The 24,708-nt window shown below is 38.3% G+C and overlaps 5 protein-coding genes, 1 long non-coding RNA gene and 1 pseudogene across 9 annotated transcripts; 5 read left to right on the top strand and 2 right to left on the bottom strand.

Moving 5' to 3' along the window:
• On the bottom strand, positions 1-3,011 carry LOC106401926 (transcriptional adapter ADA2a). 2 transcript variants are annotated; one of them, XM_013842541.3, is made up of 13 exons: positions 2,891-3,011; positions 2,616-2,680; positions 2,327-2,508; positions 2,184-2,249; positions 1,979-2,104; positions 1,821-1,905; positions 1,696-1,756; positions 1,562-1,620; positions 1,406-1,456; positions 1,089-1,317; positions 795-1,005; positions 447-722; positions 1-365 (listed from the first exon to the last, which is right to left on the bottom strand). In XM_013842541.3, the coding sequence occupies exons 1-13, from the start codon at positions 2,941-2,943 to the stop codon at positions 171-173; spliced, it is 1,659 nt and encodes a 552-aa protein (XP_013697995.1). In that variant the 5' UTR covers positions 2,944-3,011; the 3' UTR covers positions 1-170. The 2 variants fall into 2 exon arrangements, with proteins under 2 accessions (XP_013697995.1, XP_013697996.1); XM_013842542.3 differs by having other exon boundaries at positions 1,833-1,905; positions 2,891-3,010.
• Positions 3,012-3,067: 56 nt separating this feature from the next.
• LOC106401927 (exosome complex component RRP42-like) lies at positions 3,068-5,048 on the top strand. Of its 2 annotated transcripts, none has more exons than XM_022703033.2 (8): positions 3,068-3,198; positions 3,274-3,404; positions 3,505-3,561; positions 3,663-3,803; positions 3,946-4,024; positions 4,119-4,243; positions 4,318-4,461; positions 4,539-5,048. In XM_022703033.2, exons 2-8 carry the CDS (start codon positions 3,279-3,281, stop codon positions 4,860-4,862), a joined length of 996 nt encoding a protein of 331 aa, XP_022558754.1. In that variant the 5' UTR covers positions 3,068-3,198; positions 3,274-3,278; the 3' UTR covers positions 4,863-5,048. The 2 variants fall into 2 exon arrangements, with proteins under 2 accessions (XP_022558754.1, XP_013697997.1); XM_013842543.3 differs by having other exon boundaries at positions 3,070-3,198; positions 3,663-3,755.
• A 634-nt stretch (positions 5,049-5,682) lies between these two features.
• LOC106397072 lies at positions 5,683-7,353 on the top strand. 2 transcript variants are annotated; one of them, XM_013837622.3, is made up of 4 exons: positions 5,683-5,907; positions 6,056-6,117; positions 6,676-6,868; positions 6,953-7,353. In XM_013837622.3, exons 2-4 carry the CDS (start codon positions 6,064-6,066, stop codon positions 7,081-7,083), a joined length of 378 nt encoding a protein of 125 aa, XP_013693076.1. In that variant the 5' UTR covers positions 5,683-5,907; positions 6,056-6,063; the 3' UTR covers positions 7,084-7,353. The 2 variants fall into 2 exon arrangements, with proteins under 2 accessions (XP_013693076.1, XP_022559504.1); XM_022703783.2 differs by lacking the exon at positions 5,683-5,907 and having other exon boundaries at positions 6,004-6,117.
• Positions 7,354-7,914: 561 nt separating this feature from the next.
• LOC106397577 lies at positions 7,915-13,120 on the top strand (annotated as a pseudogene).
• Positions 13,121-14,673: 1,553 nt separating this feature from the next.
• On the top strand, positions 14,674-15,711 carry LOC125587354. The gene is made up of 2 exons (XM_048757621.1): positions 14,674-14,886; positions 14,941-15,711. Exons 1-2 carry the CDS (start codon positions 14,674-14,676, stop codon positions 15,709-15,711), a joined length of 984 nt encoding a protein of 327 aa, XP_048613578.1.
• A 4,221-nt stretch (positions 15,712-19,932) lies between these two features.
• LOC106399713 (protein OBERON 1-like) lies at positions 19,933-22,416 on the top strand. The gene is made up of 3 exons (XM_013840165.3): positions 19,933-20,067; positions 20,693-21,254; positions 21,707-22,416. The coding sequence occupies exons 2-3, from the start codon at positions 20,693-20,695 to the stop codon at positions 22,237-22,239; spliced, it is 1,095 nt and encodes a 364-aa protein (XP_013695619.1). The 5' UTR covers positions 19,933-20,067; the 3' UTR covers positions 22,240-22,416.
• Positions 22,417-23,443: 1,027 nt separating this feature from the next.
• Positions 23,444-24,452, bottom strand: LOC125587942. The gene is made up of 2 exons (XR_007324337.1): positions 23,773-24,452; positions 23,444-23,663 (listed from the first exon to the last, which is right to left on the bottom strand). It is a non-coding gene; the product is annotated as an uncharacterized LOC125587942 (long non-coding RNA).
• Between the last annotated feature and the right edge of the window lie 256 nt (positions 24,453-24,708).

Genomic DNA, 24,708 nt, shown 5'->3' with positions numbered 1-24,708 from the left:
AAGATCTGAAACATTCCTTTCAAAACTAACAGAGAAAAAGTTATGGATCCAACATCAGCAACATCTTGTATACACACTTCCTATATATGTACATAGCTAATACATTGTTTGAGAATTACATGTTAGGATTATGAACCAATGAGGCACACAACCATAGGGCTCATGAGTCATCATGATGACTCGCCTATTCCTTTCTGAATCAGTAAATCATACACTCTGTCTACTTTACTCGGCTCTACCCTGAAGAAGTTATAAGCATCAGACTTTTTCTTTACCGTCCCTTTCTTTATCTCGCTTGCTAAGGTTTCCAGCATTTTGAAATAGTGTGCAGGGAGTATTCTCATCTCGTTGCACATCTCCTTTTCCTGCATAAAAGCACACAGCTTCAATCTCTCAAACCATGGGAACAAATCACAATTGGAATGAGAATCACCAGTGTTACTTACGGTCTCAGAGAGTAAGTCAGCCCCAAGGAGACCACTGACATCCCAATTGTCCAGCGAGCTACATATTATTGGAAGCGTGGCCTTTGACAGCGACTCAGAACCAAAGGGCTGTAAGTTTCTTTGTAAACCTCTGGGACTCTTTAGTCCTTTACCGGCTACACTGCCTGGTCCACCATGGTTTAGTCTCACCAAATTTTCTTCAGCTTCCTTCTTTCTCTTCTCTTCTATAAATCTATTTGCTTCTGTAGTTGTCGTACAACCAGCAGCTCTTGCTTCCTGCAACATTTACCAAAAAACCTTACTTAGTTCCCGCCTGATTGTGTTGTTAATCAGTTCTCAGCATCAAACCTGAAGATCCTGGATTCTTTTGAGAATCCGGTGCTCCTCAATGACCTTCTGAATCAGTTCCTTGTGCTCTTCTTTGGAGTGGAACCGCGCAAAGACCTTGCACTTGTTGTATATTTGTCTCTCCTCTGCCGAAAGGCTCAGTTCAAACTGATCAGGGTACAGTAAGTTCCTTTCCAGAACGAACTCCTTCCTCCGCTTCCTCTCATCAAGCCTGCGCAGAAAAGCAAAAGCACGATCTAGGCTGTAGCATTGGCTCATAACAGAACAATTTGGATTAACATGTGACAAACGTACCTTTTCGAGTAAATATGAAGAACCTGCAACTTCTGCTCACGCTCAGCATCCGTGTCACAATCCTTAAACTCCATGTCTGAGAGTAGCTGCTCAGCATCGTTGTCATGTTCGATCTCAAATTCTTGCCGCTTTAAGTTGTAGGCATATAGCTCCGTTACAAATGGAACTTTCTTTCCAGGAAGCCTCGGTTTCTTCTCCCCCACACTCCTCTCAGATAGTTGTTTAGCAGCTGAGACGCAAGCGCCATAAACCACCTTTAGCTTTTGTTCCCTTCAAATATAACTTTATCATAAAAACTTGTTCCACAGTAGACAAACCTTCCAACTTGATGGTGTCCTGAGTCTGTGGTGCATTAGCTTTCTTCTTGACTGTCCAAGAAAGGTATTAATTTACATTTATAACTATGGCTGAGATAATATTTAAGGTTAAGAATCATAAAAAATCATAAAAGAATATAAAGATGTTTTACATACCTCCAGCTAAGATAGGCAAAGGTTGATCTACTGAATCTTCCTTCCCTGAAGCTTCTTCGCTGCTCATTAAAGCACATAAGTATTAGATTAGGTCCATTCAACATTGCAAACTTAGAGAAATTGTTGTTACGTACTTGATTTCAACTGACATTGGCAGCTCTTCTTTCGGAGATAGGTTCACGAGTGGAGGTGTTTCTGTAACAAACAAAAAAATGAGCCGGCAGTTTTCTTCTTTCAAGGTTAATTGCGAGTCCCAAACCATCAAGCAGACCTTTTTTCACGGCATGATCTTTACTCATAGCAAGAAGCTCATCTTTGCTCTTTCCATTTGTGTGAGACAAGTCCTACACAGCCAAGAGCTTGAGTAAATAAACGAGACAATATGTCAAACTATCTAAAGATCATGTGTCCTTTTACCGGAAGGGGAAAGCAAGGTGACTGCATGTAAGCAGAGTTGAAGTGATCAACACACTCGGTCAGTGTCTTACTGCCAACATAGTTTGCAACTTCTTTCCAGTTCCCAAACCCGTACGTAGCAATGGCCTAAAACAATAGATTAATGATTACACATAGTACAAGCAGAAACAAAACAAGATCCGTTAGAAAAAAGTTTAACGAGTACCTCGAGAAGGAGTATCTCTTCATCCGCATTCCAATCAGAAGAAACAAGCGGAAAAGACAAATTGTCCTGTCGCACAAAAGGGTAGATTCATTCAACACAAACAAACAAAACAACACATACTGCTCTCGAGGTTGGAAACTAACCATAACACGATACGGGTGACTGCTCTTGTGACGGTTAAGCTCAACACCGACATAAAAGCATTCCACACAAAGGTCAAAGTCGACACAAACAGCACATTTGAGACGAACCAAACCAGAGAGATCTTTATCGCAGTAGTTACAACAGTAAAGGCCAGGCTTCCTCTCATTCCCAGCTTCACCTCCTACATCGCATTGCAATGGACATAAAGTAAACAATTTTTCCACAAAATATATAAAAAAGGTACGAACTTTTGGAAACATTAGCTTGATTATACATTAATTCACATACCAATGGAAACTGAAGGCCCTGGTGCATTCTCAGTACCAGAGGATAACTTTTTCCTTTTAGATTTTCTGAAACAGCCAAAAAAATCAACACTTTAGGATAAGGAACAAGGTAGCAGCATGAAATTGAAGAACCCACAACGTCAAGTTAGTCAAACATGGCAATTAACACAACTGAACTGGATTCCAGAGAAATGTCAAGTAAGCAACCAGAGAGAATAAACCCTAGACTAACTAATTCGAGCTAAAAAGGGATAAAGATGGAAACTTTAAACGAACCCAGGATTCGCGTCTTCGGGAGCAGGACGAGAAGCTAGTTTCGAACGACCCATCGGCACCAAAGCTCCCTCCCTCGCTCGCACTTCTTCCCGGAATATTGAGAAGAAGAAAAAAAAAAAAACAGATAAAGAAGAGTGCGGAAATAAAAAGGCGTAAATGACCAAACTACCCCTGAGAAGATCCAATAATTAAGTTCATGCCATCTTTAAACCCTACCGGTAGTTATCTCTTAAACCAATAAAAACTTGCCGCCACGGTCGCCGGGAAACTCAGAGCTCTCTCTCTCTTCTATCGAATTCTCCGGGAAGGTAAAGAAGCTTTGTGGGTTATGTTCTTTTGGTTTGTGATGTATAAAGATATGTACTTTTGCTTGAACTGTGTAGTGATAATGGTGGCGTGTTCTGTTGGGGAGCAACACTTCCTTAAAGGTGGGATTGCTCAGGAACTTCGAACTGATGGTCGGAAAAGATTGACTTACCGTCATACCTACGTCGAAACAGGTGTTATTCCGCAGGTAATGTGATCTCCTAGAGCTCATCTGTTTCTGGCATGTCCATGATGTAATGTTTCCAACATTTGTTGCTTATTCTCTTTACTCTTTTGTTGGGTTTAAGGCTAATGGTTCAGCGAGAGTTAGGATAGGTGGAACTGATGTGATTGCCAGTGTAAAGGTACTTCCTTTATTACTCTTTCTCTCTACACTGTCATTGCTTCATGAGTAGTGCTTCTGTTCTACTCCAAATATTAACTCAATGATTTTGTGTAATTGCAGGCTGAGATTGGGAGGCCAAGTTCGCTCCAACCTGATAAAGGAAAGGTTGCTGTTTTCATTGATTGCAGTCCAACAGCAGAACCTACCTTCGGGGTGAGCTTCTATCTAGCACTTGTCACATGTGTTCTCTGGTTTCTCCTGGTGTGTATCTATCAAATGGAATCATAGCTTTGTTCTATCTGAGATTTTAGTTATCATATTCATAACTTTAGCTTCAAAGTCTCAAGCTTTATGGTTTTAAATCTCTAAGTGGCTAATACTTTTTGATTTTTCTATTATTCAGGGTAGAGGGGGTGAGGAATTGTCTTCTGAGCTTGCTTTGGCTCTTCAAAAATGTCTTCTAGGTGGCAAAAGCGGAGCAGGTTTGCAATCATGTGTATACAGTTTCTTTTTTAACCTTCACATTTGTTACACTCTCAGCTTGTAACGTGTATAGCTACTCCATTTTGGTAACAGGCGCTGGGATAAATTTATCTTCGCTTTTGATCAAAGAAGGAAGAGTCTGCTGGGACCTTTATATAGATGGGCTTGTCATTAGCTCTGATGGGAATCTACTGGATGCACTGAGTGCTGCCATTAAGGTAGTTTATCATGAGATGCTGTGACGGTAAGTGAGTATATAGTAATGCACTTGTTGGCTAATGCTTCCCTGCAGGCTGCTTTAACCAACACAGCTCTACCAAAAGTCCAAGTTTCAGCTGAAGTGGCGGATGATGAGCAACCAGAGATTGACATCAGCGACGAAGAGTATCAACAGTTTGGCACTTCCAGTGTCCCAATCATAGTCACGTTAACTAAAGTATATAACTTAATTCACATCTTCTTAGGTAAAGCTTACTAACATCCTTATGAATGCTTGTCTTTGGTTTTTATCAGGTGGGAGAGCATTACATAGTTGATGCAACAGAGGAAGAGGAGTCTCAAATGAGCTCAGCTGTGTCTATATCAGTGAACCGGGCGGGACATATCTGTGGGTTAACCAAAAGAGGCGGGTCTGGTTTAGACCAGAGCGTCATCCTTGACATGATCTCTGTGGCCAAGCATGTGTCAGAGACTCTGATGAACAAGCTTGATTCTAAGATTTCAAAGATCCATAAACAATTAGTTGACTCCATTGTTTATGGATCTTTGTTTAAAGTGGAAATAAAACATAACAAGTTACATGAGAAGATTGTGATATCTTTTGGGAGTAGAGATTGAGAAGTGAGTGTGAGGTCACCTTTGAAGAAAACTTTTGTGGTCCATGATTAAGCCCAAAGGTCAAAATCAAATAGTGTTGTGTGTGTGACCAGTGTTGATCACGTGTGTAATCTCAGCTTTGGGGTTTGGTAATGACTTTGAAAAATTAAACTCTTTTCTCCAATTTTGAAATTTATTGAAAATTTATTCTGTAAACTATTTAGAAAAGAAAAAAAGGTCATTACAAGCTGTTTGAAAAGCTCATGATTTCCTTTGTTTTATATTTACTGTATCATTCTTTTGTTCCATTCTGTGAGAAAGTGTGGTTACCTTTAAGACACTTGAGAGGCAATCACATAGTGTCCCTTGCCACTTTATCAACTAAGCAGCTCTCTGGACTTTTTGCTAGTTTAAGATAGTTAATTAATTATTTGACAACACACACAAAAGAACAATTAGTTAATGATACTTTGATCCATGTGATAAGACATTTGATTTTTTTGTTTCGTTGTGATCTCTAATTAATAAAAACAATCTTCCAATTTTTTGACATATTAGCTAAGCTATCTGTTATCCTAATAATAATGCTCACTGGATTAGTTTAAATCGCGTAATCAATGAATTAAGCACTAAACAACATGCTCAAATAATGTCCTCGTTGTTAAACTCAACGTTATTTACCGGCAACGTTTGTCATTTGCCGCTAATTATAACAACACGTTAAACATTAACAAGATTGTCAATTTATAACTAAAATTGGTACGGAGAGAGAGAGACGGTGGCGCGTAAGGGCGCGTGTAGAGAAGCGCCAAAAGAGAGAGAGAGAGAAAAAAAAGAAAGAAAGCAAACTTTCATTGAGTGGGACCCATTTGTCCCCGACCTCTCATCTTCTCCTTCTCTCTTCAAAGTTCAAACCCTAAAGGTCACGCATTTCGGCACTGCCAAGTTCGCTGAATCAAAGTTTTTTTTTTTCCATCTCTCTCTCTTCGATTGTTGCCTCCGAGATAAACTCCACTCGAATCGAAGCTTAAATTTCGGATCTTACTTACTTACAGCTGTCTCCTCGGTACGTATTCGTACTCTCTCTCTCTCTCTCTCTCTCTCTCTCTTTCTAAATCAAAGCGGGGATCTTTCCTTTAGTTTTTGGATTTGATGTTTTGCTTTTGAGATTTTGATGATGATTGTGAGCGAGTTGTATTGGGACTTTTGTGTAGAGGAGACGATGAGCAGAGATCATCCACCCGAGCCTCTTGATTTCTTCATCTGGACTGTTGAGGTATTTCAAATCAATCAATCAATCAATCAAAAATCCCTCTCTTTGTGTGAATCTGAATCAACCCTTTTAATGGGTTGATTTGATTTCACTCCTTATGATCTACTTCAGGTATGATCCTTAAGGGTTGTTCTTTCTTGGATCCAATTAAACTCAGGGTTGATGATTTCTTAAGTAGAACTTGGAACCTTGTTGTTTGCTTTTACTTTTGCTATTTTGTTGCCTCTTGTGGTTACTGGAATAGCAAAGCTTGAACCTTTAATGGTTATACCATTGATTGGAAGCTCGAGATTGATATACGTCTTGTACTTATCGAGCACACTAGTCTCACTAGTTTAGTCCATCTGTGTTTGTTGAGGTAGATTTACTTTGGAAATGGTTTTACTTTCTTTCTTTTTTTTTTTTTTTTTATCCCAGGGTTTTACTGGTGTTGTTCAGTGAAGATTTGATGAAAACTGAAAATAAACCTATGTTTCATTCAGATGGCTTTTTTTTAGTCTATTCGTTATGTCTACCGAGTTTCTTGTAGATGAGGAGGTTCTATTCGTTTTCTTCTAACAGGACGTTGGATCTTGGCTTGAGGAGATCAACCTTGGGAGCTACCGCCTGATTTTCAAAGAGAATGGTGTCAACGGAGAGTATCTAGAAAGCATGTCTGTGTTCACAACCGAACAGATCCTTCACTTCATAAGGAGGCATCACATGAAATGGGGAGACTTCATCACCCTCTGCAAAGAACTCAGAAGGATCAAAGGTTCCCTCTCTCGCTCCTCTCAGCTTAAAGTTACTTGAGAAATTTTTGACTAAACGAAAAGAAATTTTTTATTTATTTTTGCAGTGGCTTGCTTGAAAGGTGAGCAGAGAGTTCGACGGCCATGGTGGGCACCGTCCTGTCTATCAGTAGTCTTTGTTAAGGCGGCTAAGCGCAACCGACAGTCTCGTGTTGTATCTCTTAAACTTGAGTCTTGACATTTACACTTTGGATGTTTATGTACGTACGTACTTGTCTCTCGTCTCTTCTCTTCTTCTTTTTTTTTTTTCCTTTCTGGTTTGGGGTTTGTCTGTGGAGATGAAAAGCCACATATGCAATAGGAAGAAACAAACTCAAAGCTAAAATGCTTGTTGGCTTTGGTAAAATCTTGCAAGGTGGGGGAAAAACATTATGTTTTTTTTTTTGGTTTGTACTACGGTGTATACAAAGTTTGCTCTCAGATGTTTAATATATTATGCGACAGATAATAGTAGTAGTAATTTGATTATAAAAACCCCTGAAGAGAGAGATTGAACTTGTATGAGGCTCTCTCCATTCACTTGGTCCAGATGTTCTGAAGAAATATCATTGAGATAAGACTTTTGGCATGTAGCCTCGTTCCAGGTTTCCTGCTTGGAGATTAGCACTTTTAATAAATATATCCTCTTGGTTGAACATCTCTTCATTGAGTCCTCCGTGTTATGTTGACAGTTCAATTAAACCTACATTCTTGGCCTCATTCAATCCAATGGTTATTGAAGTCATATAGTCTAATCAACCGATGGTATATGTCATCGCAGCTAGACATATCACAATTCGTGGTCGGATCCAATAATAGTGGGGATCTTGGTTGGTATATTTTTGTTGTGGTATATCATTTGGATATTCGGTCCATAATATTATGTGCTTGTTACAGACTCAACCTCGGTTCACATAATCGGACCGGACTCGATGTCCAAAAAAGTCGACTTTGGTTTTAAAAAAATGTAATTTATAGGATAATGACGAAACTAACCTTTAAACCGTAACTAGCCGCTACATCCAGAAGCTTCTTCACCTTTGGCCAAAGAACCCTACTAAAACCTTTTTGTCCGCACCGCAAGTCTTCGTTCCCTCAGTGATACCACCACATATCAAAATCTAGCTAGAGTTTCTAGAAGCTGCGAATATGCTCAGGCTCTCGAAGCGTTCCGTCTCTACCTTCTTAGGCTCCGGCGAGAGAAGCCTCCGCGTCGCTGCCGCCGCGACTTCCATCTCCCGCTCTTCCCCATCATCTACCACGGTACTCCTTGCTCTGCTTTTTCGTTTTTTCCCCTTATGGGTCGATATAAAGATCGTTACTTTCTGAATCTGAACTTCGGTTATATATATCCAAATTGGCTTTCGTATGAGCTGATGGTTACCAAAACACCTTATATGCAATGTGTAACAAATTAAAATGAGTGATTGGATTACTCACAGTGTCGTTTCTGATTCCTTTTGGTCGTTGCCTTAGGATTCGAAAAGAGGTGAGAGTGAATCGAGATGGTACTCATCCTTAACCAATAGGAAATGTATGAAACATGAGTCTTTGCCTCAGTTGAACATGAAGACCAATTGGTTCATCATGGGATACCGGAACGAATCCACTGCTGCAGCATCAGACTCCGCTTCTCAGGCTCCTCCACCGGTCGAGAAATTTGAATATCAAGCTGAAGTACGTTCTGTTTTTATTTAGTTAATTTCGCTGTTCTAAAAATCGGCAGCCTGGAGCTATGCGTCACTCTTCCTACCGATTTATGCCAAATCGGTAAAAAAATCGGATATCCGATTTTTTCCTAAATGACCGCCTACTAGGCGGTCTAAACTTTTTTTTTTTTTTTTTTAATAATATTTTTATTTATTTATTTTATCTAAAATTTTATAAATATCATTTATATTCATAATTTTGATAAAAATTACACTATATTAAGTATATATATTCTATTTGTGTGTTTTATACAATTTTAAACATGAAAATGTATTAATGTTATACACAATTAAAGATTAGCATGTTTTATAACATAGTAAACAGTCTAAAAATTCTGCTCCGCATAATTTCCGATTAATCTCCGATTTTCTTTTTATGCGCTAGGTCCAACCCGACCGCCCGACTAGCGCCTAGCGCGTTCCGAACAGGGGTTAATTTTGTTTAGTGATCAAGTCTGTGTCGTACCCATGTTTGATACTATTTATTAGTTTTTTTTTTGTTTTGTTGACTGATCAATTCTGTGTGTTGCTTATGGTTGGCAGGTTAGTCGCCTTCTGGACCTCATCGTTAACAGTCTGTACAGCAACAAGGAGGTGTTTCTTCGGGCGCTTATCAGGTCCCTTCTCTCCTGATTTATACTTTCTTTTTTTTTGTTTTGGTGATTGATTTCTTGTGTTCGTTTTTTTTAACAATCTACATTTATTTGTTTTTTTCAACAGCAATGCTAGTGACGCATTGGATAAACTGCGTTATTTGAGCGTTACGGACCCTGAGCTCTCAAAGGATGCCGCTGATCTTGATATACGCATCTATGCGGACAAGGAGAATGGAGTAATTACTCTCACGTGAGTCATACTAGTTTCTGCTTTGAAGGTCGTGTAGAACAATAGTTATTAACAGGTCTGTACCTTTTCACTTTCAGTGATTCAGGTATCGGTATGACACGACAAGAATTAGTTGACTGCCTTGGGACTATTGCGCAAAGTGGAACTGCCAAGTTCCTTAAAGCATTAAAGGTTCTACTGGTTCTAATATTTCCGAAAATCTTTTTTTTTACAGGGAATCAGTAGATCAACTAAGCATTGTTGTAATAATTTCAGGATAACAAGGATGCAGGTGGTGACAACAATTTGATTGGTCAATTCGGTGTGGGGTTCTATTCAGCATTCTTGGTTGCAGATCGGGTAACTTCTTACTCTGTGATCTCGGTGTACTCTGATCATTGTTACGCTCACCTCTCCATTAACTAAATAATGTGTTAATTATCTATATTTTGAAGGTTACAGTGTCAACGAAAAGCCCAAAGTCTGATAAGCAATATGTATGGGAAAGTGAAGCAGATTCAAGAAGCTACACTATTAAGGAAGAGACTGATCCTCAGTTGATCATTCCTAGAGGAACGCGTATTACTTTGCATCTTAAGGTTCGTTATGATTTGCTATTTCCTTTGTAACTCAATGCAAGTATATGTTCTGTCATAAAAAAAAAAAAAACTGACATCCTAAACTTTCTTTCCTTTTTCTCGTGGTGCCTAATGTAGCGAGATGAAAAAGGATTTGCAGATCCGGAGCGGATTCAGAAGCTCGTGAAAAACTATTCGTAAATTTTTTCGTTCCCTATATACACATGGCAGGAGAAAGGATACACAAAAGAGGTATGATCAACGTGATGGCATAGAACTGAACTCATAAATGACCAAGTTACTCTGCCTACAAGGGATAATGATATATATAGTTTCGTGTCAGAAGGAAAAAAATTAAGATTCTTAACTTATTGGCCGGCTTTGTATGTTTGGTATCTCTCTTGTACAGGTTGAGGTTGATGATGATCCAGCTGAGTCAAGAAAAGACGACCAGGATGACCAAACTGAGGTATACTTGCTTCTCTGTCCGTGTTCTGAGAATTTATCTTGATCAGAATCAGATAATAGCTAGATGTGCAAGGATAGTTAGCTTAGAGCTTTTATGTCCTTTTTCACTTGAACAGAGAAAAAAGAAGACCAAGAAGGTTGTTGAAAGATACTGGGATTGGGAGCTTACTAATGAGACGCAGCCAATTTGGGTAAGGACTGCTTGATGTAGTTTATGTGCACTCAGAATCAACAAAATTATATGGAATCAGTTCAAGAGTTTGTTTCTATCTACTGCAGCTCCGGAACTCTAAGGAGGTGACCACAGAGGAGTACAATGAGTTTTACAGAAAAACTTTCAACGAGTATTTGGACCCGTTGGCATCATCCCACTTCACTACTGAGGTACGTTCGAGGGAAAACATCTGTTAAAGTTGTCTGTCTTTATTAAATCACCACATTGATCCACTAATGATATATTGTTCTTAGATTCTCTTACTGATATTGCTCTTAATGTAGGGTGAGGTCGAGTTTAAGTCCATCCTTTACGTGCCACCTGTCTCACCAATGGGGAAAGATGACGTGGTTAATCAGAAGACAAAGAACATAAGGCTCTATGTGAAAAGAGTTTTCATTTCAGACGATTTTGACGGAGAGCTGGTGAGAGAAGCTTCTCTTGATGTGGTCTTTCAAGATACTGTCTCTCTATTTTGTATTGATATCCACTTTCGTTGTGTTTGGTGAACAGTTTCCTAGGTACTTGAGCTTTATTAAGGGTGTTGTAGACTCACACGACCTCCCACTTAACGTGTCCCGTGAGATTCTTCAAGAAAGTCGCATTGTAAGTACTGATATACATACAAAGCTTTGTTCTGATTTGTTTTGGTATAAGTGTCATGTATTGTTAAGCTTACGTTTTTGTATTGTGTCTCAAAGGTGCGGATCATGAAGAAACGTCTGGTGAAGAAAGCTTTTGATATGATTTTGGGAATTTCCTTGAGTGAGAATAGAGAAGTATGCTTTCATAACTCTTACATTTTATCTCTTTATTTGTCTCGTTAGAAACTACCGCTATGTTCTGGTGGTGATATTCTATTATACTGTTTACTCACACAGGACTATGAAAAGTTTTGGGATAACTTCGGTAAACATCTGAAACTGGGATGCATCGAGGACCGCGAGAACCACAAGCGTCTAGCTCCGTTGCTTCGATTTTTCTCCTCCCAGAGCGAGAACGACATGATCAGTTTGGATGAGTACGTCGAGAACATGAAAGCTGAACATAAAGCTATATACTACATTGCTTCCGACAGCGTTACAAGTGCTAAGAATGCTCCTTTCCCCGAGAAGCTTATGGAGAAGGAGCTTGAGGTGACACTTTTTGTACTTGTTTGCAAATATTCATATTACTCTGAGTTGAACCTGAGGGGATTAATATTTCTCTTGTGTGTGATTATAGGTACTGTATCTGGTAGAACCCATTGATGAAGTTGCCATACAGAGCTTGAAATCTTACAAGGATAAGGACTTTATTGACATCAGCAAGGAAGACTTAGACCTAAGCAAGTGTTCAATGCAATTCCCTTGATTTATATAAATCCCACTTCATCGTATGTTAACACCTTCTGGCTGTGATCTTTGTATTGACAGGAGACAAGAACGAGGAGAAAGAGGCAGCTGTGAAAAAGGAGTTTGGGCAGACTTGTGATTGGATAAAGAAACGATTGGGGGATAAGGTTGCCAGTGTTCAAATTTCGAGCCGTCTTAGTTCATCTCCCTGTGTTCTTGTTTCTGGTAAATTTGGTTGGTCAGCTAACATGGAGAGGTAAAGATCTAGCAATGTAAGAACTTGTTTTGTTCCTTGTTTGGTGAACTAAGAGAGAATATGTTTGATCTCTACAGGCTAATGAAGGCACAAGCAGGTGGTGACACAACAAGCCTGGAGTTCATGAAAGGGAGGAGAGTGTTTGAGATCAATCCTGAACACTCGATTATCAAGAGCATAAATGTGAAGTCCCCGATCATCTTCACTTGGTCTTGCCTATCAAAATAAATCTATGAGACGCTTTTATAATATTGACTTGGTTGTTTTCTTCAATTCACAGGCTGCTTACAAGAGTAACCTAAACGATGAAGATGCGATGGGAGCCATAGATCTTATGTATGATGCAGCACTAGTTTCTAGTGGGTTCACGGTAAGCCTCTGGCTGCAGTCTATATTAACTCATTCTTTCCATTTTTCCTCTGAAATGAGGTGTTAGAAGATTAGTAAGAACCTTGTTGTTTGTGAATATACATACAGACTGAGAATCCAGCAGAGCTTGGTGGGAAGATATATGAGATGATGGGTATTGCGCTTTCCGGGAAATGGTCAAGCTCTGAGGTTCAGCCGCAGCAGCAGCATATGGCACATTCTCACAATGCAGAGCTCTTAGAAGCTGAAGTGGTTGAACCAGTCGAAGTGGATGGGAAGAAATGAACAGAAGCCTAATATCCCCTGTCCTGGGACGATTCTCAATTTCTCATATCAACATATTCTACTTTTAGTAGCAGCAGCATAAATAGAACTCCAGAGTTTTGCATTTAAGCATCAATAGGCAATGAGCCAATGATATTCCCTAGCTATGTTGGACAGATTGAGAATGTTGAGCTATTAAAATTAATTTGTTCCTCGTTATAATCATCTTATAATATGTTATGAATCATGAAGTGGATGGTCCATAAACTAGACTATACAAGTTCAAGACTAGAGTTCATTAGAGGTTTACATCCAGCCACATGGAAGATTCATTTAACTTTAGTCTTTATGAGTTTGACCATGTCATTATGTAGAGTATCTTTGTAATCAATTCTCCCTTTGACTCCACTTTGTATGAACCACTATATATAGTGGTGTAAGCAATAAGAAATATACAACACATTCTCATAAACCTTCTCTCAAATTTTAACACGCTATCAGCACGAAGCTCTCTCCACCTGAGCAAGCTCTCCGCCGGCGACCTCCTCTCCTCCGGCCAGCCCCACGCCGGCCACTTCTCCACCTCTCTCCACTATCCGCGGATCATCTTCCTCTCTCTCTTAAGGTGGTCCATTCAGAATCCTTGTGGTGAAAAGGTAAAATAATCTAACCCTAAAATCTAAGAACACTACATATCTGAATTTTGATTATAAAGATCTATATGAATCTGAATTTTATATGAATCCTAAAACTTATAAAACAATAGAAATCTATAGATATTATAAAAGAGAAAAATCTGTAGATCTAAAATCATCTCAAATATTAATCTTGAATCCATGATCTATATGAATCATGATTCTAAGAACCTTTTGAATCATAAACAAAATTATTGAAAGATTGCAAATCCCCTTAGCTAAAAGCCATTCATAAAATCGGCTTCTCCTCTCTCCTTTTGTCATCCATGTTTCCGGATTTGATGAAAGATTAAAAAAAAAAAAAAAAAAAATCCATGATTCAGTCCTTTGATTGGCCTAATTACCAGATGTGAAATCATGAATGTATAATCTGGCCTAATAAAAAACCCCATCAAAATCCTCAATCCAAACTGATGTGATGTTTGCCAAATAAAATCGGCCATTACACACATCAAACTTTTTCTCTTGCTTGGTTTCACAACCAGCAAAATCCAATATCCAAAATTCAAAAAAAAATAAAAAAAATAAATAATAATAATAAATAAATAAAACAATCATGATCACCCTAAAGCCAAAATCGTTTTTGATCCTTTGTGATCAGTCAAAATCAGAATAAATGAAATATTAAAACCCATAAATGATAATCTTTGACCATTGATGTCTGATTTTGAAAACTGAATTTTTTTTTTTGAAAAACTTTTATGATTGTTTAAATGAAAATCTTTGACCATTGATGTCTGATTTTGAAAACTGAAATTTTTTTTTGAACAACTTTTATGATTGTTTAAATGAAAATCTTTGACTAAAGTAAATATTTATTTCAAATATTATAAACTATAATCAAGTTTTTAAAATTAGTATATCATATAATAAATTTTAAATACTTGTTTTGAAAACATTTGATTATAAAGTTATCATTTGATCACAAAGTTATTATTAAAACCAACCTTGAAATCGATTTTTATGATTGAATTTTCTTAGTGATGACTGAAAAATATAAAAACATTTCAAACATTCAAAATCCCCATTGATCATCTTATTATGAATCCTTATCCCTTTATGGATTATTTGATTCAGATGTCGAAAATCAACAATCTTGAGTATGCTGCCCTCAATCTCTCCGGTGACAATTACCTTCAATGGGCACTTGACACCAAGATCATCTTGAAATCCAAAAACCTTGGTGCTTGTATCACTGATGGCAATGAGTCATCTGAGAAGGATAGATACAGTGCGATCTTAATCATACGCCATCACCTTGCTGAAAGTCTCAAAGACCAATACCTCACTGTTGAGAATCCTCTGGAACTTTGGACATAACTGAAATCCAGATATGATCACCAGAGGACGGTGCTCTTACCAAATGCCCTATATGATTGGAGGAACCTAAGGATCCAAGACTTTAAGTCTGTGGATGAGTATAACTCGGCTCTATTCAAGATAGTCTCAAAGTTGAAATTGTGTGGAGAGACTATCACTGATGCTGACATGTTAGAGAAGACATTCTCTACATTCCACACAAGCAATGTTTTGCTTCAGCAACAATACCGAGAAAAGGGTTTCTCCACCTATGCAAATTTGATCTCTTGTTTGTTGCTGGCTGAGCAAAACAATGAGTTACTCATGAGGAATAGTGAGATGAGGCCTCCTGGTGCTAAGGCATTACCTGAGGCACATGCGGCCATAGAGCCAAAAGATGAGTCTCCAAACAAAGAGTCAAACCATGGCCGTATGAGAGGCCGTGGAAGATGGCAAGGTCGTAACAGTGGGTTTCAACCACGTGAACACCTTGGTCGTAGCCGAGGCCGAGGATATGGCCGAGGTAATGGCCGAGGGTATCAACCTAGCCGTGGGTATAAGTCCGACTTCAAAACCCATGGTTCGACCAAATCTTCTTGCCATCGGTGTGGGATGACCAATCATTGGGCCAACCGATGCAAAACTCCAAGTCATCTTGTTAAACTCTACCAGGAGAGCATAAAGGGAAAGAACCCTGTGGCCCATTGGGTCCATCATGATGATGAGAATGATATCGACCATGAGGATGTTCAAGCCCATGACAATAATGATCAGACTGAATTTGAGACTTCAGATATCCTTAAAGAGGCCAATTAAGATTTCGACATCATGTTGCTTTTGTCTTTGCATTTCCCTTTGGCTTTATGTTTTTGTTCTACTACTTTGAAATAAAGTTCTATCTATGAAATAAATTTGATTTTATATATCCAGTTAAACTTCCTAAGAACATTTAAACAAAGCCAAATAAAACATTCTTATACTTAAGAAAAGTCTAAGATGATGATCCTTGTCTATTTTTCAGAAATGAAAGAAGACAAGAACATGCTAGTGGTGGATAATGGATCAAACCACACTATATTAAAAGACAAAAGATATTTTGTTAACCTCACCCTAAGAAGTGTCAATATCAATACTATAGCAGGCACAACCAGTCTTATTGAAGGTCATGGCCAGACCCACTTAATAATGCCTAATGGCACGCATCTAGAAATTTCTGATGCATTATATTCTCCTAAATCAAAGAGAAATTTGTTAAGTTTCAAAGACATTCGTATGAATGGTCTACATGTTGAAACTAAGGGCGGGGGAAAGAAAGAATTCCTTTTGATTTATGAAAATGTCCAAGGCCATAAGAAAGTCCTAGAGACTATCCCTGCTATATCTATGGGCCTTTATTGTGCCCATATAAACTTGATCGAGGTTAATGTCACAATGACTAAAGAGTTCAGAGAAGCCTTTAACCATTGGCACGACAGGCTCGGCCATCCTGGTTCGGCTATGATGCGTAAAATACTCTTGAACTCAACTGGTCATTCCTTGAAAGATAGGAAAATTCTCCCTAAGAGCTTCCCATGTGTTCCATGCTCACAAGAGAAATTAATAATAAGGCCATCACCTGTAAAGGTGGTTAAGGAAACATTAAAATTTCTGGAAAGGATTCAAGGCGATATATGTGGACCAATACACCCACCTTGTGGGACATTTCGATATTTTATGGTCCTCATTGATGCATCGACCAGATGGTCGCATGTTTGTTTATTATCCACTAGAAACCTGGCATTTTCTAGATTACTGGCCCAGATCATAAGACTGAGAGCCTACTTTCCAGATTTTCTACTTAAAACTATTCGTCTTGACAATGCTAATGAATTCAATTCCCAAGCTTTTAATGATTACTGTATGTCCATGGGGGGTAAGTGTGGAACACTCCGTGGCACATGTACATACACAGAATGGATTGGCCGAATCCTTCATTAAAAGAATCCAACTCATAGCTCGACCATTACTCATGAGGTCGAAGCTTCCAGTATCAGCTTGGGGACATGCGGTATTACATGCTGCTGAATTGATACGCATAAGGCCATCTAGTGAACACAAATATTCTCTATCCCAATTACTCTCGGGTCATGAGCCAGACGTGTCCCATATCAAAACATTTGGATGTTCTGTGTATGTTCCTATTACACCACCACAGAGAACAAAAATGGGACCTCAAAGGAGGATGGGAATATATGTTGGATTTGACTCTCCCACCATTATTAAATATCTTGAGCCAACAACAGGAGATTTGTTTAAGGCCAGATATGCAGATTGTCATTTTGATGAATCTGAGTACCCAACATTAGGGGGAGAGAATAACAAGCTGGGCAAAGCAATAAAATGGAATCAAACATCCATATCATGGTAAGATCCTCGGACACAATCATGTGATTTAGAAGTCTAGAAAATAATTCATTTGCAAAAGCTAGCTAATCAATTGCCTGATTCCTTTGCTGACCCGAAAAGGGTGACTCGAAAAGGGTGACTAAGTCCTATATACCAGCTTGTAATGCACCAATAAGTATTGATGTCCATGATGGACACAATCAAGTGGCTACAGAGTCTAAAGCACGTCTCAAACGTGGTAGACCAATTGGTTCCAAAGATAAAGGACCTCGGAAATTAAAGAAAGGTGCAAAAGAAACCGAGGTCATAGATTGTCTAGACAAGGCCGAAATGGCCATGCCTAAAGTACCAACCAATGAGACTCGGGACGCCGAGCCTCATGGTACTGAAGGTGCTAATGATGAGATCTCAATTAATTATCTTATGTCTGGGACAAGATGGAACCGAAAAGATGTCGACATTGATAATATATTTGCTTATAAAGTAGCCCTTGATATGATGGACTTAAATGAGGATCATGAACCCACGTCTATTCTAGAGTGAACTCAAAGATCTGATTGGCTCAAATAGAAAGAAGCCATAAACGTGGAGTTAGAATCATTAAAGAAAATGAATGTCTTTGGATCGATTATCCTGACGCCTTCTAACATTAATCCAGTGGGATATAAGTGGGTATTTGTGAGGGAGAGAAATGAACATGGTGAAATTGTAAGATACAAAGCACGGCTTGTAGCACAAGGATTCTCACAAATATCAGGCATCGATTATGAGGAGACATACTCCCCTGTGGTGGATGCAACTACATTTCGCTTTTTTAATAAGTCTGGCCATCAAAGAAAATTTGGATATGCGGTTGATGGATGTTGTAACCGCATACCTTTATGGTCCACTGGATAATGAAATATATATGAGATTACCAGAGGGTATTGAGCTTAAAGCTAACAAAGGTTCTGGTTCTCGAGAAGAACACTGCATAAAGCTGAACAAATCTTTATATGGACTTAAGCAAAGTGGTCAAATGTGGTATAATCGTTTAAGCGAATACCTTGCCAAAGAAGGCTATAAGAACGACCCTATTAGTCCATGTATCTTTATAAAGAAGTTTGCAAACAATGGATTTGTTATCATAGCAGTGTATGTTGATGATTTGAACATCATTGGAACCTCTGGGGAAATCGCCCAAACAGTTGAATATCTCAAGAAAGAGTTTGAAATGAAAGACCTAGGTAAAACCAAAGTTTGTTTGGGGTTGCAACTTGAGTACATGAAAGGAGGAATCCTTGTGCATCAAATGACATACTGAAAAAGTACTCAAGAGATTTTATATGGATCAGGCTCACCCATTGAACAGCCCAATGGTCGTGAGGTCCCTTGATTTGGACACGGACCCATTCGGTCCTAAGAAGGACGATGAGGATGTCCTGGGTCCAGAAGTGCCATACCTCAGTGCCATAGGAGCATTAATGTATTTGGCTAGCCACACTAGACCATATATATATTTTGCCGTAAACCTCCTATCAAGATTTAGTTCTTGTCCGACCCAAAGGCACTGGAACGGAATTAAACATATCCTACGTTACCTACAAGGAACTAAGGATTTGGGTCTATTTTATACCAATAAAACCAAAGATGGTTTGGTAGGCTTTGCAGATGCAGGCTACTTATCTGATCCACACAATGGTCGGTCCCAAACTGGTTATGTGTTCACTCATGGTGGTACTGCTATATCATGGCGTTCCATGAAACAAACTATAGCAGCCACTTCATCTAATCACTCAGAAATTCTTGCCATGCATGAGGCAAGTCGTGAGTGTGTATGGTTGAGGTCTATGACCCAACACATCCGATCAGATAGTGGAATGGTCAAGGACAATGGTCCGACCATCATATATGAAGATAATGCTGCTTGCATTGCTCAACTCAAAGACGGGTATATCAAAGTTGACCGAACCAAACATATTCTACCCAAGTTCTTCTTTACTCATGAGTTGCAGAAAGCTGGAGAGGTCAACGTCCTTCAGATCCGGTCTAGTGAGAACTCAGCCGACCTCTTCACCAAGTCATTGCCCACCAGCACATTCAGGAAGCTCACGCAGCAGATTGGCATGCGAAGACTCAAGGACATTGAGTGATGTCCAAATCAGGGGGAGTAATGTGTGTTGTACTCTTTTTTCTTTCTCTGGTTTCCCTTTTACCACATTGGGTTTTGGGTTTTCCGGGAGAGGTTTTAATGAGGCAACATTAGCATGTTACAAGCCCTATATGGTTATGGCATCCAAGTGGGAGTGTTATGAATCATGAAGTGGATAGTCCATAACCTAGACCATACAAGTTCAAGATTAGAGTTCATTGGAAGTTTACATCCAGCCACATGAAAGACCCATTTAACCTTAGTCTTTATGAGTTTGACAATGTCATTATGTAGAGTATCTTTGTAATCAATTCTCCCTTTGACTCCACCTTGTATGAACACTATATATAGTGGTGTAAGCAATAAGAAATATACAACACATTCTCACAAACCTTCTTTCAAATCTTAACATAATAATTTTTTTTTGTTTTTTAAGGAAAAGTTTTGAGGCTTTACTGCACGAAATTAAAACTATAAGTCAACGCTCAACACAAATCGACGGTTACCGTCTGGTCAGGTTAATCGTTAGTCATTCAGAACCTGCACCTGTAGCATCTTCTTCAATAGAAAAAATAAAAAATAAATAAATAAGGAGCTTCCATTGTGTCTCACGCTTCTTCTTCTTTAGTCCTCTACGGCTCGTAATCATATCTCCGGTGAGTTCTTTAGATTTTTCCGGTGCTCCTTCCGGTACGTAGTTTTGAGGGTTAATACAGTTGATGAATGTGTGCTGTTACGAGGTACTTGCAATAATATCAAGGATTCGCGTTTGACTTTTTTCTAGCGTTCAATCAGCGAGCCAAAAAGATTCGATCAACTTTTGTGTTATTATGTCCTGTCTCCGTGTTTTTGAGCTTCCATTAGTGATTGGTCTCAGCTCAATCAAATATAGGATGTAGTTTTGTCTGTAAATGTGTATTTTTTAAGTAATTATGAAACGTGATTAGTTCTTTTTTTCTGGATGAATTGAATACTCAAAGGTTTTATGCTCACAACGTCATTAGCTGGTAACAAATATCATGATTAATATTTTGGAAACTAATATATAAAATATGTTTCAATTATAAAAAAAAAAAATATTATGATTACTTGCAAATACATTTCACTATGAAAAGTCTTTTTTTTTTTGGTAAGTCGTTTAGATTGTCTGATTTCACATGTACCTGTTCGTTCTTCTTTCACTGTTTGATGTGTGTGTTAAGGTCTCTCCATTGTTTTTACTTTTTGTGTGTTTGGTCAAATATGAATTTGGCATTGACCTTACTTCTTCGGTGTCTGCAGATGGGCACATCATCAGGATCCAATCTCCCTCACCAGATGCTACCTCCACGCCAGCAACTACAAACTGATCCCCACATCTTTCACAAGAGATGCATAAACACATCTTGCCAAAACCAACTCCCGGCTGATGATTGTCCCTGCGAGATATGTGCCAATAGGAAAGGCTTCTGCAACCTTTGCATGTGTGTGATCTGTAGCAAGTTCGACTTTCAAGTCAACACATGCCGTTGGATTGGCTGTGATGTGTGTTCTCATTGGGCTCATACGGATTGTGCTATTAGGGAGGGAGAGATCTCCAAGGAAGAAATGATGTTCAAGTGCCGTGCGTGCAACCGTACTTCTGAGCTGTTAGGTTGGGTTAAAGATGTGTTTCAGCACTGTGCACCAAACTGGGATATGGAGGGTTTGATGAAGGAACTCGACTTTGTGAGTAGGATTTTCCGTGGAGGGGAAGATACAAGAGGCAAGAAACTGGTCTGCAAGTGTGAGGAACTTATCAACAAGATTAAAGGTGGCTTGGCAGAAGCAACAGCTGCCAAATTGTTACTGATGTTTTTCCAAGGTAAGCCCACTCGCCTGTCATCTATATAATCACCATGTTCTAAAAATTGGTATAGGCGGTACCTAGACGCCAGCCTTAGACGGTAGATTGGTTATAACCGGAATTATTTTCTTAAAATCCAATCAGTTTAAAACGTAATCGGTTTAAATTTGTCTAATTCGATCTAAATTGGTGTAACTCGGTTAAATCAAGTAATAATAATTAAGTCCACAGATTTCGTTTTTCTGTATATCTAGTTTTATAATTCATCAAAATAATTTTATAATTTAATTTAAAAATTATAATAATTGATATAAATATATAATCTATAAATAATTAAACAAATAATTTGTTAAGGTCTAGATCCCAAAATAGTCCACCTAACCGCTAAGTATATACAAAGTTTGTATTACCGCCTAGCGATTTTTCTGAACATTGTATAATCATAATAAATGTTGCTTTTGTGTGTCAAGAAAGTGAAGTGGACTCTCCAAAGAGCCTTGAAAACGAGGGAATGATCGCACCTCAAGATGCATGCAACCGTATTGCTGAAGTTGCAAAGCAAACACTGAGGAAAATGGAGATAGTAGGCGAGGAAAAGACGAGGATGTACAACAAAGCGCTGTTGGGGCTTGAAGAATGCGAGAGAGAGATGGAAGAGAAAGCAAAGGAAGTGTCGGAGCTGAAGCTGGAGATGGAGAAGAAGAAACAACAGATAGAAGAGGTGGGGAGGATCGTGAGGCTGAAAGAAGCAGAGGCAGAGATGTTTCAGTTGAAAGCAAACCAGGCGAAAGTGGAAGCAGAGAGGTTGGAGAGGATTGTGAAAGCGAAAAGGGAGAAGACAGAGGAGGAGTACGTGAGTAACTACTTGAAACAGAGGCTGAGGGAAGCGGAGGCAGAGAAAGAGTATATGTTTGAAAAGATGAAAGAGCAAGAAAGTGGTGGTGAGGCGTTAAAATTTAGCGAAATGCTTCATCGATACAATGCCCCGTCACGCCAAGAGTAGATACCTAATGCTTGTTTGTGTGTGTGTATTTGTTGTAGAAGATTCAAACGAGAAAAAGTTGTATTTTCGTTAGTTAATTTAATATATGCATTATAATAAAGTACTCAATCGGTATCGGTTTCAATATTGATGATGTTTTAGAAGGTTTGTTTTGTTTCAATTTACTTGAAGTTTTGAGATTTTAAGGAAGTTTCGATGTGTTTGGTTGGATTTGGTGGTTTGGTGTTGCAGATGTGATCTCGACTACGTACGGTCGATTGAAGCTTTGTTGGATGGTGGTTCTATCTATGTGAAGACTCGTCGCTATGGTTTGTGGATGGGGTATGGATGAGATCTCGACATAGAGTCGATTGGCGCTCTCCGTTTGATGAAATTGATGCGATGAAAGTGTGTGTGCATTAAAGCTTAGTTTCTTTGGGTGTGGTGGTTGTACTTCTCCCGGTTAGGTTCTGGTGGTTGCCGTATTTCCGGCGACGTTTTGCAATTTGGGAAGACGGTGGTGTCTCCTTCCAGCACATGGCCTTCGTTCTCGTGCTTTGAACACGTGGTAGAAATGTGTCACTGTTTCTTCCTTTGATATGGGTAAACTTGGGCCATTGTTGGGCTTCGCTTTTTTGGTTTATGCTGTGGGCTTGCATGCCTTATGAATACTAAAGTTTTTATTAATTACATTTTACTGTAAAAAGTTTTTTTTTGTAAGATCGATTTCCCATGCACCTGTTCATTCTTCTTTTACTGTTTGATGTGTGTGTAAAGGTTTCTCCATTGTTTTTACTTTTTGTGTGTTTGGTCAAATATGAATTTGGCACAAACCTAGCTTCTTCAGTGTCTGCAGATGATCATCTGGATCCAATCTCCCACACCAGATGCTACCTCCACGCCAGCAACTACAAACTGTTCTCTCCCTTGTACCTTCGGATCCCCACATCTTTCACAAGAGATGCATAAACACATCTTGCCAAAACCAACTCCCGGCTGATGATTGTCCCTGCGAGATATGTGCCAATAGGAAAGGCTTCTGCAACCTTTGCATGTGTGTGAATGCCCTTTGAATGCATGCCTTATGAATGCCCTTTGTTGTGGGTTCTTAATGTTCTCTCAAAATTTTCTTGTTCAATAAAAATATCAGTTGGCAAAAAAAAAAAAGTAGTATTTTTGCAGTCATTATTAATCATGCCAACCTAGAAAAGTATAAATGAAGCTCTTAAATCATTAATCATTTTATTAGATTAGGTAGATGATGGCCACAACCTACAAGGTACCACAACAACATCTTAGTGGAGTATTAGGAGAAGGGACTATACAAGTTCCGGTTTGAAACCCTTTAGTAGTACAATCAAAAAAGCACATATGAGGTAAGTAGCTGTCCGTGCATAAAGTCTTAGCGCAGTAAGTATACTTGATTTTTTTCTCGTGTTCCCCACCTACACAAACCCACACAAAACATATACGATATTTGTTAATTCTTCAATTATTGTCTTTAAACCATCATGTCTAACTAAAAAAAATAACTACAGTAAAATTTCAACATACCTGAAACCAAAATGTTGGTGTTAAACATTAAAGCTGCTAATATCACAACAAGAGAAAAAATCACCAACTTTTGTGTGTTCGCCATAATTTTTCTTCTGTACAAAATATATAGCAAGAGAAATATCCTTAGCTTTTCATCTCTTGTAAAAAAGCTCTGTTTATAAAACTTTTAGTCTTGGGAAATCATAAATTTCCATTTCTATTTTATTTTATTTTAATTGATCTTTCCATATCGATACATGCAAATTAATGATATTTATTTATATATTTGACCAATTAAGTCATTTTGTAAATTTGGTCAAAGAAAATATATTGTTCAAATCTTAATATTAATCACATGCAGTGACCAGAAAATCATATAAGTTACTCTATTTTAGTTAAATTGTAGTGGAAAAAAATAGAGTTCCATCAAAGATGCCTCAAAGAACAACAACATTATCAAATACACATACAAACATGTTTAACACGACCACAAATTAAAAAATTCTACAAAATACTTCTGAAAATATTATATAAATTATTCACAAGCAATTCTCGTCTCAAAGCTGCTCAAGAAGATGGCAAAAGCGTGAAACTACTTTTCATATTCAAAAACTACAGCTCACTCCTAGTTTAACAACGAGAAGTCATTGTACGAAATGTAGAAATACTTTGGATTGTACAAATAACAATAAAAAGACAATTCATTATTTATTCATTAAACTATTACCTTGGTTTAGAATAACACATAGATTTTGAAAAAAATTCAAAAATATGAAAATACTATTTTAATGCACAGACGCATCATTCACTAATATATGATGAATGTCAAAGAGGTTTGGAAACTTTGTTGTTTCTGTTTTTCTAGAGAATAACGATTTTATATTAGTTAGTCTACCAATTTAGGAGGTATTATAACGTTTTACTAAATTGATTGACAAAAAATTAAAACGATGC

This window comes from Brassica napus, chromosome C5, assembly GCF_020379485.1.
Source record: "Brassica napus cultivar Da-Ae chromosome C5, Da-Ae, whole genome shotgun sequence".
NCBI classification, from domain to species: Eukaryota; Viridiplantae; Streptophyta; class Magnoliopsida; order Brassicales; family Brassicaceae; genus Brassica; species Brassica napus.
Note: the sequence above shows the minus strand (reverse complement) of the source record. Positions and strands in the feature narration are given on the sequence as shown.

Coding starts and splice junctions, on each gene's coding strand:
- LOC106401927 (XM_022703033.2), top strand. CDS start 3,279: ATGGTGGCGTGTTCTGTTGGGGAGCAACACTTCCTTAAAGGTGGGATT. Junction 4,244..4,317: donor CACTGAGTGCTGCCATTAAG/GTAGTTTATCAT, acceptor GCTTCCCTGCAG/GCTGCTTTAACCAACACAGC. Junction 4,462..4,538: donor TCATAGTCACGTTAACTAAA/GTATATAACTTA, acceptor GGTTTTTATCAG/GTGGGAGAGCATTACATAGT.
- LOC106397072 (XM_022703783.2), top strand. CDS start 6,016: ATGATGATTGTGAGCGAGTTGTATTGGGACTTTTGTGTAGAGGAGACG. Junction 6,118..6,675: donor TCTTCATCTGGACTGTTGAG/GTATTTCAAATC, acceptor TTCTTCTAACAG/GACGTTGGATCTTGGCTTGA. Junction 6,869..6,952: donor AGAACTCAGAAGGATCAAAG/GTTCCCTCTCTC, acceptor TTATTTTTGCAG/TGGCTTGCTTGAAAGGTGAG.
- LOC125587354 (XM_048757621.1), top strand. CDS start 14,674: ATGTCGAAAATCAACAATCTTGAGTATGCTGCCCTCAATCTCTCCGGT. Junction 14,887..14,940: donor TCAAAGACCAATACCTCACT/GTTGAGAATCCT, acceptor TATGATCACCAG/AGGACGGTGCTCTTACCAAA.
- LOC106401926 (XM_013842541.3), bottom strand. CDS start 2,943: ATGGGTCGTTCGAAACTAGCTTCTCGTCCTGCTCCCGAAGACGCGAAT. Junction 2,681..2,890: donor CCCGAAGACGCGAATCCTGG/GTTCGTTTAAAG, acceptor TGGCTGTTTCAG/AAAATCTAAAAGGAAAAAGT. Junction 1,906..1,978: donor CACCTTGCTTTCCCCTTCCG/GTAAAAGGACAC, acceptor TTGGCTGTGTAG/GACTTGTCTCACACAAATGG.
- LOC106399713 (XM_013840165.3), top strand. CDS start 20,693: ATGGGCACATCATCAGGATCCAATCTCCCTCACCAGATGCTACCTCCA. Junction 21,255..21,706: donor GTTACTGATGTTTTTCCAAG/GTAAGCCCACTC, acceptor TTGTGTGTCAAG/AAAGTGAAGTGGACTCTCCA.